This window comes from Muscardinus avellanarius (assembly GCF_963383645.1).
Source record: "Muscardinus avellanarius genome assembly, chromosome: 7".
NCBI lineage: Eukaryota > Metazoa > Chordata > Mammalia > Rodentia > Gliridae > Muscardinus > Muscardinus avellanarius.
Genome location: NC_137793.1, coordinates 31,666,237 through 31,679,982, shown reverse-complemented (window position 1 = coordinate 31,679,982; position 13,746 = coordinate 31,666,237). Strand labels below are relative to the sequence as shown.

Sequence of the window (13,746 nt, the reverse complement as noted above, 5' to 3'; positions counted from 1 at the left end):
GTGGTGGCGCACGCTTGTAATCCCCGCGCTTGGGAGGTGGAGACAGGAGGATAGCACAGGTTCAAAGCCAGCCGCGCTGGCTTAAGAGACCCTGTTTCCACATAAAAAAAAGTATTTAAAAACATAGGTCTGGGAGTGTAGCCCATGGGAGTGTAGCCCAGAGGTAGAAGGGCTTCCAGGAACCCCAGTACCATAAAAAAAAGAAAAACCTGGGAGGTTGGGGGTGGGCTGTAAATGCTGGGTACATGGCTGGATCCAGGAGCTTTCCTATATGGTCAGAGCGATGACTTTCTCTGTTTTTCATTTCATTCATGTGTAGACAGGAATGACTACCAGTATCCCTAAACCTTCATTTCCTCAGCTCAGTGACCTCAAAGAATGAATTCTTCTCCTTCTCAATCTTTCTCTCTCCAATTCCATGGATTTTTCTGGCCTATCTTGGGTCTAATGTCCACTGAAGAAGAAACCCTTGTTCTACGGTAGGCAGGATACTTTAATTGGCTAGCCTCGGTCATGTATCATCTCATCATCCCAAGGCAGGGGAGTACAGCACCATACAGATACTCCATTAGTATGACAGACAGAGGTAAGTTCTTGTAACAAATCAGGAAGGATGATAAAATATGCTGGACAAAGACTTATATAATGACAAAGGGTCATGGGCTTGGAGTAGGAAGCGTAACTGTAGAGAGAAGAGATAGGAGACTGTGCTCTGGATATTGAAGCGTTGACATGGAATACTGTCATGGGTGTCTCCTTCCCCGTTGGGAGAGTTTCTCATCTGAGACTCTATGGAGCCTAACATGTAACTATTCAACAGATTCCAGGGCAGCCTACAGCCTGGTATTAGTAGACACTTGAAAAGCGCCATATAACACCAGAGTGTGGATTTGGGGGTGTACTGATACGAAGCAAACACAAAGAACAGTAAGCTCTCCGGCCTTCTGTGCCTGTCTTCCCAACAATCACGTCTGAAGTAAAGCCCTTATGATGACAAAGGCAAACTAGATTAGAAGGCCCGGGCATTTCACTGTCATCATTTCATTTTGGAATCTCAAAGCTGAAAGAACCCTTAGAGGTTGTCCAGTATAGTGATTATCAAACTGGCCCACAGGCCACCTTTATTTTGTAAATAATTTTTTTTATTGGTACACAGTCTTATTTTTTTTATACCTTGCTTTCATGATGTAGAGACTGTATACTCTGGAAAGCCCAAAATATTTACTCTCTGCCCCTTACAGGAAGAGTTTACCAAACCCTCGTCTAATAAGGCATACTCTTATTCAATTGGGATTGCCCTCTGCAAACTCAATTTTACCGACTCATAATCAAAAAAAGATTATACATGGAAAATGTTTCTTTTTTATTTTTTAAAAATTTTGGTGGTACTGAGGATGGAACCCAGGGACTTTTCTACCTCCGGGCTATACTCCCAGACCTATTTTTATACTTTATTTGGAAACAGGGTCTCACTAAGTTGCTGAGAGCCTCACTCAGTAGCTGAGGCTGGCTTCAAACCTGTGCGATCCTCCTGTCTCTGCCTCCCAAGCGATGGAAAATGTTTAGAATGGGGTCTGACAAATAATAAAATACTCCTTCCATGTTAGTTAACAAAGTCCTGGGTTATTAATATATACCTCCATTCCTCTTTCCCAGTGGAATGACCAAGAAGTGACTATACAATAATAATACCATAGGATGATTAATTTGTATATTTAAAAGAAGTTTTCCCACCAGGCATGGTGGCACATATCTATAATCCCAGTACTTGGGAGGCTGAGACAGTAGAATCACAGATTTGAGGCCAGCCTTAGGAACCTGGTGAGACTCTATTTCAAAACAACAACAACAAAAAAGGGCCGGGGGTATAGCTTGGAGATAGAATGTCCTTGAATTAAATCCTCAGTAACACAGTAACACACACACACACACACACACACACACACACACACACACACACACTTTCCTAATACATTCAAATGTATTTCGTTACTTTATCACTACCATTACCGAGTGCTTCCCAGGTGCCGGGCGCTGTGCTAAGCATCTCCCACCCACTCTCTCACTCAGCGTTCACCTTTCATTCAGCTTAGGTGTCGGGAGGCTACGGGACCCACTGAAGGCTGTGCCGTTAGCAGGCGGCCACGCTGGAACCTGAACCCAGGCCGTCTGACTGTATAGCTCTTGCTAAACACTCTCCAGGCTCCTTGGCTGGGTCAGTAACCTAGTTTTCAAAGTATCAGTTTGCACAGTCCCAGAAATCAGAATCAGATAACAGTCCCGCCTTGGGCACAAGGGCACGATGCTGACAGCAATGCCAGCGCTGCAGACCCTCTGCCCGCTCCCCACCGCCTGCCCGTGCTGCCAGCCAGCCACTCACACTGCCCCGAGCGCCCCCACCTCCCGCCGCCTCTGGCTCCATGGTGCACCAGTGTGCGTTGCCAGGAGATCTTCCTAAATAATGCACAGCTCCGGTCAGGTCAACACTTGGCTCAAAACTGCTCAGGACTCCTCGCCAGCTAATGCACTGTAACGAATACCCCTCACCCTGGCATGTGAATCTCTCAAAGCTTTGATCCTCACCAACCCCCAGCCTCAGTTCCTTATTGGGCACCTACCTGTTTCCTATGAAGTGTCCACAGACCGGTCTTCCTGCCACTTCCCAGGTCTCTGTCTTTGTATTTTGCTCTGGACCTCAGAAAAAAATATAAAGTCCAAGGGCCTGGGACTCCGAGGTTGCATCATAAGGGTTTGTGGATGCTTGTTCAAGAGAAGGCATGAATAACGCCTCTCTGTCTCTTCTACTTGGCCTAACCCTGTTTTACCCTCCTCAGGATCTAGGTGGAATGGTGCCTTCCCGAGCACTCCTGTCTTCCTCTTCACTCTTTCCCTCTAACACACTTCAGGGTTTCCTTCTCCCCACTGGGTGACACTGGAAGACAGTGCTCTGAGGCCAGGTCCTCTGTCCTGCGCACGTCAGATTCCTGTGTCAGAGCCAGAACCATCACCACACACTGGATCTTCACCACCTGAGAGAATGTGCCAGGAGGGCCGGGACATCTCACTGCAGGACCAGACACATACCCTGCGGCCCCCCACGCCCTCCGTCAGAAAAATGGCAAAAGATGGTGAAAAAGAAGAGAGGGAAGGGGAAGGAGGCCCCGGAGTCAGGCGTACATGGTTCAGACATGAGCGCCACTGTGTTCTAGCTCATGGGGTCTTGTCTAGTTGATGTAGCCACAAACCTCCCTTTCCTGTTGTATAAAATGAAGATATTGAAGTATTCCTCATTCAGTCTGTCCTTTCATATACTCACGGCTCTCTCACTTATTTTAAATTTGAGATTTGGAGCCAACTGTCTCCTCTCAGTTTCCCTTATTTATTTATTTATTTATTTATTTATTTATTTATTTATTTATTTTGAGGTACTGGTGATGGAACCCAGGAACATTCTAACCCCGAGCTATAACCCCAGACCTATTTTTTTTTTTTTCTTTTGCGGGTCTGGGGATGGAACCCAGGGGCATTTGACCTCTGAGCTCCACCCCCTGCCCTATTTTTTATTCTTTATTTTGAAACCGGGTCTCACTGAGTTGCAGAGGGCCTCACTAAGTAGCTGAGGCTGTCGGCGAACCACGGTCCTCCAGGTCTCAGCCTCCCGAATGCTGGGATTACAAGCGTGCGCCACCACTCCCGGCTCCTCAGACCTATTTTTTATTCTTTATTTTTGAAACAGGGTCTCACTGGGTTGCAAAAGGCCTCACTAAGTAGCCGGGCTGAAGCTGTCCTCGAACCGCAATCCTCCTGTCTCAGCCTCCCCAAAGCCAGGAATACAGGCATGCGCCACCAGGCTCGGCTTCCCCTTTTTTAAAATGAGGGTAATATCAGAGTCCACTTCATAGGACTTTTGAGAAGATGAAGTGTTCTGATGCTTTGATGAGGTTGCTTGTGTACCACAAATGCTGTCATTTTGAGCATCATCCTGACTCAAATACTGTGTTGTGTTTGGAGGACTCAGCAATGAAGAAAACGCAGAGGGCCGGCCACATGGCCTTTGTGTGACTTAGAGTCGGGGGTGGGAGAAGAATGAGAAGAATGAAGTCAACAAGCTAATGAGGGTGATAATTGTTGAGTATGGTTAGTTCTGTGAATATTGGTTTGACGTAAGATAATGTGGGGACCTTCCCTAGATACAGAATCCAGGAAAGACCCATATAGGATTATTGTAAAAGTTAAATAAAGTAATAGATATAAAATATTTGCACTCAAATAGGCTGTAGCTGGAAAAGGAGGTCTCTTTAATAGGAAGAAAAGGAGAAAAATAAACCACTAGTTTGAGGCTAAGGAATCTCTGATGAGGATTTGACTTCTCTTTGTTCCAGAAATGCTACCCCCTCCCACACACACACCCAGGTCCTGTCTCCCTCTATGCGACAGTCTCAGGCTGTCTCTGCCCTTTGAAGCAGGGATTTACAGTCGCCTAAGGTGTCCGCACCACATAATCCTGACATCACAGGCGATTCTCCTTCTAGAACGACTCACACCGAGTGTGAAAATATCTAATGCTACGGTTGCCTCAGAGTATCCTCAGAGAGGCAGGGCTGGGAGCCCTGGGCTGTGTCCCCAGATCTTAAAATGCAGGAAGAGACCTCGGGCAGCCCCTATGCCTGCATGCTGAGAGCGGCTTGTAGCAGGGAGATTGGCACTTGGTGGAGTGTGCTTCAGGTGCTTAAAATAGACCAACTGTGTCATTAGGCTATTGCAAAGCCGTCATTTCATTGGCCCTGCTGCTGAGGGCAAGAGGTAACAGCCTGTGGAGATAGACCTGTGCTTTGCACAAAATTAAGCAGATGCAAGGAAGGAGCCTTGGAAATGATACAGGCAATAGAGAGTGGAATTCTGCCAGGAGAGGGGGCGGGGCTGTGGCAGAAGCACTTAAGTAGCAACCAGAGCCCTGGGAGCAAGGGGCAGCAATGTGGAGTCTGCACCGACCCCTTGTTGGCTGGTGAAAGACTTAGAAAAGAGGCCTAAAGAGCCCGGCGTGTGTGTGTGTGTGTGTGTGTGTGTGTGTGTGTGTGTGTGTGTGTGCTTGTAATCCCAGCGCCTGGGAGGCTGAGACTGAGGATTGCACAGGTTCAAAGCCAGCCGCAGCTACTTAGTGAGGATCTCAGCAACCTAGTGAGACCCTGTTTCCAAATAAAGTATAAAATAGGTCTGGGAGTATAGCCCGGAGGTAGAAAGCCCCTGGGTTCTACCCCCCCCCTGTATCACAAAAAAAAAAAATGAAAAAAATGAAAAAGAAAAAGAAAAGAGCCCTAGAGATGTCTAGTAACAGGGCACAACCCAGTAGCACTGTCTGGAATTGACAAGGGGTCACCTGCATTCTCAGGCAGACACAGACCAACTGTGAGCAGACTGTGGCATCGTCCCACTCTGCTTCCACGGCCTCCCCTCCCCCAGCAGGTCTCAGGTCTTCCCACCATTCCGGGTACTCTGAGCCCATCGATCCTGTCCTTCCTGAACAGGATGCTTTAGAAAGAGCTGAACTGGGGTTCGGCAGAGTGGTGCTCTGACCTGCTGTCCACACAGCCTGAAATCACCTTCCAGCAGCTCATGGTGCTGCTGACTCCATCCACACCTGAGCTCAGCCCTGCTTACTACAGCGGCTGCCGAGCCAGGTGATGCAGACAGTGGGAAGTGATAGGAGTTGAGGAGAGGAAGAATTCAAGTCACTTCCTGGAGGAAGAAATAACCAGATGCGGTGAGAGACTGAACGCAGAAGACAAGAGGAAAGGGGGACGTCTTCCCTACTAACATAGGTGACGGGCGGGTGGAGAGTCTACGCACCAACTGGCACCACGAGAGTTGAAGCTAGCTTTTCAATGAAACAAATTATTAAATTTAAGGTTGGATTGGAAGAGTCTTAGGAGTGTCCAGATAAAAATCTCAGTGGCTGGGTGAACCTAAGGCTGAATAGAGATATCTTTATCTTTATCCTCAAACTTAGTGGAGAGAGCAAGCTTTTTAAAAAAAATTATTAACAAGTTAATTCATCACATCTCTTCTGGGCACCTACCATGTGCCACGTACTTTATTTTTCTTTCTGTGAATTATTTGCTACCCTAATTTCTTCTAGGAGAAAGGGGAAGAATCTCAACAGAAGAAATTTCCAGGAAAGGTCTTGGTAGCCACATGAGATGGCTGTTTTGGACTTTCCAAAATCACACCTTAGCATCTGACTATCTAACCTGACTTTGACTACCTGTCCTCAAGTGGACCAGGCATGTCCTCGATGTCAAAACAGCTCTGGAACGGTTCAGCCTCCTAGGAGGTCTTTTTGGGGGCTGAAAATGGTACCGGAGCTGAGATCACTGGTCCAGAGTTGCCTCCTTTGCTCTGGGCCCCATCTCCTGTTGCTAGGTTACCTGGAAACAAGCAATCTCCAGGAGGCGGAGGCAGGACATTGTTTGACCTGCCATTTGCCCAACTGTATCCTGGAGGATATGATATCACCCTCTGGAAATAGCTTAGCTGGGAAAATAAGGACCTGAAGTGGGGTTTTCTCTCTTTAAGAAGACTTTAAAGGCATGGCACAGCTCATCAATTGCCAATTCCAGACTTTCTCTCATAATCATTGGTGGGCCAGCTGTAACATCCCCATCTCTGTATGAAGATACACTTCTTCATAAATGAAGCTATATGGATCATCTACTGCCTGAGGTTTAAAAATTCAGATGCCTCCAGCAGCAAGGTAACATAAAAACATTAAGATGCCCTTGTGTGATTTAATAGGAAGCGGCGGTGACTGTGGTAGAGACCAGTCACTCACAAAAGCCAGCAATCCTATGTACTATTGTTATGGAGGAAGACAGGGTGAGTTGCTGGAGCTTCCAGTTGTGTTTTGCTTTTAAAAGAAGCTAGAAATCCCAATTTCGTTTTTCCAATGTTGCCGAATAATTCAATGTTATTAAACACTTAGTATAGGGCAAATAAAACATGTCCCATTATGCTGGCCACTGGAGGGCAATTTTGCCCACTTGTATGATCCATGAAGGGAAAGACCACATTGGTTTTTTCAGGTTTCCATGTCCCAGCATCATGCCTGGTGTGGACTTGGTATATGGTAAATATCTGTTGAGTGAACAAGTAATCCAATTTTTATTCCCCATGTTGGACATTCCCAGGAACTAGGCAGATTGAAAACCAATACCATGCCTGTAAATTCCTTACACCATGGAAATGTGTATGTAAGACCTGCATAGAGGTGTGGTGGGAGTGTGTGTGAGCAGACAGACAGACAGACTGTGGACATGCCCTATCACCTGCGGTCCAGCCCTCAGAGGTGTGAACTCCTCCCTTCAGGCCTCCAGGAAAGGGGTCCACCTGGCTCTCAGGAGTGGGCACAAAATGAATATTCACGAACTGAGGCTCTAGAGATAACCTTTGTGACATCTGTCTTTAATAATTAGCATTCTACATTACCCCTGGGAGTGGCTGGTATTCAGGAAAAGCACGCCATGGGGAAGTCTTCTCGGGGAGTCATTTCCTTAACAGATACACGCTAGGGAGTGAATTGTGTCCCCCTCCAAATTCAGATGTTGAAGGATTAACACCCAGTTTCTCAGAATGTGGCCTTATTTGGAGATGGTCTTTACAGAGATAATCAAGATGAGGTCATTAGGATGGGCCCTAATCCAATATGAGTGGTGTCTTTCTCCAAAGGGGAAATTTAGCTAGTAGAGGTGGCACAAGCCTGTAATCCCAGTACTTGGGAGGCCACAGGAGGATTGCAGGTTTGAGATGTCTCATAGAACCACCCTGGGTTCAATCTCCAGAAACACACACACACGTACGCACACACACACACATCCACACACACAGAAAATGGCCATCTACAACCCCAGGAGAATGCCAGAGCTGGCTGACACCTTGATTTTGGACTTTTAACCTCTAGAACTGTGAGACAATACACTTCTGTCATGTAAGACACCCACTCTGTAATACCTGGTTACGACTCCTTAGCAAACTAATATACACCATTTTTTAGTCATTTTATAAACTGTTATCTTCCATTTTATAAATTGTTATCTTCCAGGTACTGTTTTAAGCAATCTATAGTTAGAAACTTTTTTCTTCTTGATAACAACTCCGTGAGAGAGGCACTATTATTTCCCCTGAGATTATCATTAGAGACGAGAATCTGGGGTTCAGAGAAGGTAAGTAAGTTGCCCCAAGCACACAGCAAGTAAGAGGCAGGGATAGAATTTAAACTCAGTTCTCTAGCTCCAGTCTGTACCCTTAAGAACTACAGGATGATAATTTAATTGGCAAGGATTCCCCAAAGTAGGAGGTGCTTACACACTTCTGGTTGTTTTCTATTCTTGCACAATGGTATCTGGCTAATGTTGGCGGAGAGTCAGCTGTTGACCATTCACCACAGCAGATGCTATCTCAGCAAGACAAAGCTTTTGCCAGATAGGAAAGCTGGAGTTCAGAACTGATATCACTTCCTCCACACCGCCCAAGTGCTCTTGAAGTCGTAGCATGATTTTCGGAGTGGCATTATTTTCTTTCGGGTTGATTTTTAAATTGTTGCTTACATTATTTCTCTAGTTAGTCTCAAGTAATCATTCATCAACAATTGCTCCATGCATCTGGGAAGCACGATTTCACAAAAACCAAAACCAAACCCCAAACCCTTCTATTCTCCTAATGTATACAATCACCTCTATTTTATGTTTCACAAATTCATGGGGAGGACATTCTCTGGGTACTTGTGTTTGTAAAGGATCCTTTCCTTAAGAAGTCCTTAGAACTCCTGATCCAGGTATTGACGTTACTGGTGGAGCTCATCTTGCTCTTGGGGCATGGTGTCTTCTGTTCTGAATTCTCTGGTTTCTCTAGGTTAGTCCTGCCTGCCCACCGTGTGCCCTGGGAGGCGGCTTTTAGAGGCCCATGACTGTCTTCCTGGTCCTGTGGCTTCTGGTTGAACTGGGCTAACTGATTGCCTGAGGGAGGGAGGAGAGAGGCCACAGGGACTGACCGGGCTGGCCTGGAGCCCAAGGCCACAGGTGCCGTCAAGAGACTCCCACCTCACAGACAGTGGTGTCTCTGGGTTCCTTTGCTGCTCCTGCAGGCTGGGGTGGTTGTGGTGGGAGAGGGCAATGGCTACTTTTATCAGCCTCCTAGTACTGCCCTATCCCGTTCCCTGCTTCTCCTTGTTTGTGTTTCTATGCCCTTCCTGCACACATATGAAGAATCCTGCTATCACACCCACTCAAATTGCACAGCTATTCCCTGCCAGGACCCCAGCGGAGAGAAGCAGGTACCAGGCTGTGCAGTGTATATTTTCTAAAAGATATTTCCCTTTACTTCTAGCTTACAACCACCACAATCCTGACCCTCATGTCCTTCTGAAGACAACTGCCTCTCACTTCGGACCATAATTTCCTATCTTGCCCTTTTCAACCTAAGCTGCTTATAATACTGAGTTAGTAATTTCCCAAAGGTTTTATCTTTCCAATGTACACAGCCTTGCACTGGCTACTGTACCAGCAAGACAGGCACATTTCCAGAGAGATTTGTTTTTTGAATACCATTTCAGAACTTTGCTTTATTCAGTGTCCAGCTTAACTCCAGATTCACTCCACTCACTGAGACCAATGCTTTCTTGTGGTAGTGCATGTAATCCTCACAAGAACCTTGCACACCGGTATTTTATCCCTCATATTTATTTTATACATTATAAACTTCAGGCTCAGAGATATAATCTATTCTATCCAAGACCACAGAGTACATAATAGACTCTGAATTTGAAGTCAAGAACGCTCAGGCTCTTACAGCCCATGGCACCTTTGTGGGGTTTGAATAATCCTTGAATACTTTCTTCAACAAAACAGTCTACTCCAAAACCCAAGTGTGTCAGCATGCTAATCCATGATACATGCCATCAAAGGGGCCAGAGGCAGGAAGGTGCCATGAAGTGAGGGCGCGTGGATATGACACCTTGTTCAAGGAGTGGATGGTGCTCACCAGACTTGAGGAGGGTTCTGCACGAGGGCCAGGATTTGGGGGGGTTATAAGATAGAAGTCAAGATGCTCACTGTTTCTCCCAAATGCTCACTGTTTAGGGTGCAAATGCTCAGTGAGATTTCAGAAGAAAGGATTCCAATGAAACTAAAATTCACACTGGGGAGTCACTGAGCATGGGCTTATTTTTGTCACCGAGAAAATTTTTAAAAAATTATTAGTAGTAAATCTGTTTATACATGTTTATAAAACATTGCCTTACAATCCCATTTAATCCTCCCAAATCACACTGCGTACATGTCTCGACTCATGGTGAAGGTGTGGCATCTATGAGGGTGAGTGACCTGCCTGCGAATGTCCCAAACTCAGCAGTGACTGTGGCCACCAGAGCAACCATGGCAGCCTGACCGCCCATCGCTGTGTCCATGGCTAAGGCCCCACTCCGCGTCTTCAATGAAATATTTACATTTAGTTTCCATTCCATTCTAACTTTTGCAGATGAGACAACTGTGCTGAAGACCGCAGAGCTCTCAAGAGAAAAAGAACAGAACTCAGGAGTCGCTGACTCCAGGACCTACACCCCAACGTCTTGCATGGCAGAACTCATAGCCCTGTGCTCCTCTCCAGATGAAGGAATTAGGAATTTGGCGAGCTTGTCTTTGCCTGCACTTCAGTGTTGGCTACTGAAGAGGGATTGTACCCACTGACAAATATCTTATATATTCAAGCACTTTGTGTGATCCAGCTATTGGTCACGGGACTTGAAGTTGCCGAATATGAGCTTCAAAGTCTCACCGACCAAAGTGGAGAGCCAGGGAAGGTGCCCAGTAGCGGCTGGGAGAGGAGTGAGGACCCGGTCACTGGAAGTAAAAGAAACACTAAGAGTTTCTACTAGGGACAGTTTGGGATGTGAAAATTATCTTAATAGCTTCACATCTCAAAGGGGAGCAATTTGGCTTAGATCAGGTGAGTCAGAGACGTCCTTCCAACACTCTCTCCCTGTGACCTTATATTCCTGTGAGGTTTGATTTCCATTCATCCCATTTGCAGACTCCCAGAGTTGGGAGGAGCCTCAAGGATGATGGTTCTAGTCCCCACAGCCTGAGTCTGTGTCTGCTCCACGGTGCCCCCCCAGAGACCCATTCAGAGAAGCATTGCTATGGAGACCTCAGGGGTTCCTTAGCCATCACTGTTTGTTTTCCACTATTCCTGCAAAATAAACACTCCCCCTCCTTAGAAAATGTAGATGAAGCTGGAATGGCAATATTGTCAGTCCTCATCTTCCGCAATATTAATTATTATTAATTTTAAAAACTGGCTGCCTTCTTTCAGGAGTACTCAGAGTTGCTCATAGGACAAGAGTTTCTTAGGTTTCTAGAGAGAGAAAAGAGCAGATTCAGTTGCTTTTTACCTTCCTTAATTCCTTGAAAAATAGATAAGCCATCTTTCTCTTTTATCATTTGGAGGGAAAAGAATCATAAATCAATTTTTTTTCTTAGAGATAGTGAAAAGTGACAGGTAATTCACATCTTTATTTCCCTGCAAGCACGCAGACGTAAGCGTGTGGCCTACTAGGTGAAACATTCTACAGAATTTTGCTCTTTTTCCGAGCTTGGTATGAAGCCAGCACATCATTCCAAACTGTCAAAAGCAAGAGGCAGAATTCTTTGGCTGTAAGAGGCAGAGGGAGTCCAGCCTCGCTCGCCTGCTTAGCACAGATATGTAATACACAAAGGAAGACAGCAGAGATGAGTCATACAAACACATAGTAAATAAATATATTTCGTTTCCATCTCGGTAGCTTTTGCTTTGTTTTTCTCCTCTCTATGCCAACGGCCTTGAAATGGAGGGAGGGTGAGGAAATAGTGGGGTTGGGTGAGACACAGTCCCAGTAAGGTACTGATTTTTCTGGCTTTACTGTTCAGCTCTAGCCTTTTCAAAAACAAAAATGACACACACACACACACACACACACACACACACACACACACACAGCAAACTTGCAGATTTGTTAAAGGGTCTCTAACCCCTCTTGTCTTTCAGATAAGCAATCTAAAATACAGAGTTGGGACTAATAACCAAGTCATAGACTCCGGGAAGTAAACGTCAGTAAGGATCTTCTGGTTCAACATCCCCCACCTGATGCTGGGGTGACCGAGAAGATCCAGGCTGATTACAGAGTAGGACAGCGAGACTTGAGCCCCGCTGTGTTCTCCCAGGGCACTGCCCAGGCTTCTGCATTCCAGCTAGTGCCATGGTCAAAGGGAATGTGTTGAAGAGAGACAGACTGTGCCTTCTTGCATTGCTGAATACATTTCTCAGAAGCCTAGGCCCAACTCAGAAGCAAAATGTCTGGTCCTGGCTCTGCAAGGCAGTTATTGCCCCTGGCACAATAGAGCTGTTGCCCCAGGGGCTTGCCCTTTCCATCTCTGGGGTGACCAACCAGCCCACAGGTAGGTGGAGAGACCAGCCTGACCCCACCTGGCTAAAGGGCACTGGAGCTGGCTCTTTTGCAGCCTTTAAAGGCAGAGGTGGCTTCATGAGGATTTGTTTATCAAATCACTCTTTCCTACCTACTGCCTGCCCTTGCCCGCCCCCAGGCCAGCCTCCCAGCTCCTCCCAGCTCCCAGGCAAGCAGAGCCTCCAGGGGTTTCCAGATGTGTGCAGGAAGGTCTTCTCAGAGCTCCACATCAGACAATGGCCACACTACTGCTGCCTAGGCCTTCCCAGGCATTGCTGGAAGGAGACAGCAGCCTTCCCAACAGAGGCAACTGGCGCTGCTGATTAAACAGGAGCAAAATCATCACGAAAAACCAGATCCCAAAGCTAGCCCTCTGCCGGGGAGCTCAGAGAGCACCCCAAAGTCTGCGGTCAGGTGTCCACGCAGATGCCAGCGTCCTTCCTCCTTCCAGGCAGCCCCGCGCAGGCTCCAGCACCTCCCGCCCCCACCCCTGTTCCTATGGCAAAGGAGAGGAGGATCCACTTACCGCTCGTGTTCATGGTGATGCCTTCGCACTGGGTCTTTCACTCAACACGGAGGCCCCGGTAGCTTTTTAAATCTTCGATGCTCGCGACCTCACTCATCACCTGGGGGTGAGAAGGCAGTCCGGGGCCAGCTCTGTATCCTCAGGTGCTTTCTCCCTCGCGGCCCCCTCTCCGGCCCGGCTGGAGCCCCTGGCCTTGCAGGCGCGTGGACCAACAGGCGCAGGTGAGCGCGGGAGGCGGGGGCGCGGGCAGGACGCGGGCGCCCGGGGGCCCGGCGCGGGGACCCGCACCCGGGCGGCGGCGGGGCTGGCGGCGTCTGCTAGCGCGCACCCCGCACTCTTCCAGCCCCACGACTCCCGAGCCCAAAGGGGGTGTGGACCACAGGGAGGCAGGGCGGGGGCAGCGCGTCCCCGCCCGGCCTCGGGCAGCAGCGACCCGCCCCGGGACCCACCTCGCGGCCCGCGTCGGGAGCCAGAGGCCCCTGGCCCGGCCCCTGCGCCCGGCTCATGAATCGTGCTCGTCGTCTGGGCTCTGGGCTTCCAGGGCGAGCCAAGCGAAATAGGAGAGCTCGCCATCCATGATGCGGGCTCGCGGGCTGGCAGCGCGGGGGGCGCGGCCGCTCGCTGGCGCCACCTGCTGGACCGACGCGCCGGCGCGTGTCCGAGGCCCCGCCCCGCAGGGCTTCTGCCTGGTCCTGGGGCGATGGGGGCTGCGGGGGACCCTGGTGTCCCG

General features: G+C 48.1%; 1 protein-coding gene across 1 annotated transcript in view; it reads right to left on the bottom strand.

The window, feature by feature from the left end:
* The window catches only part of ABLIM3 (actin binding LIM protein family member 3), a gene marked incomplete at its 5' end in the record, with an annotated part of 115,930 nt that extends 102,901 nt beyond the window's left edge, over positions 1-13,029 (bottom strand). Inside the window, 2 exons of the mRNA XM_080698677.1 lie at positions 8,841-9,008; positions 13,017-13,029. Of these exons, the coding sequence (XP_080554803.1) occupies positions 8,841-9,008; positions 13,017-13,029 (181 nt within the window). The remainder of the gene's footprint in view (positions 1-8,840; positions 9,009-13,016) is intronic.
* Between the last annotated feature and the right edge of the window lie 717 nt (positions 13,030-13,746).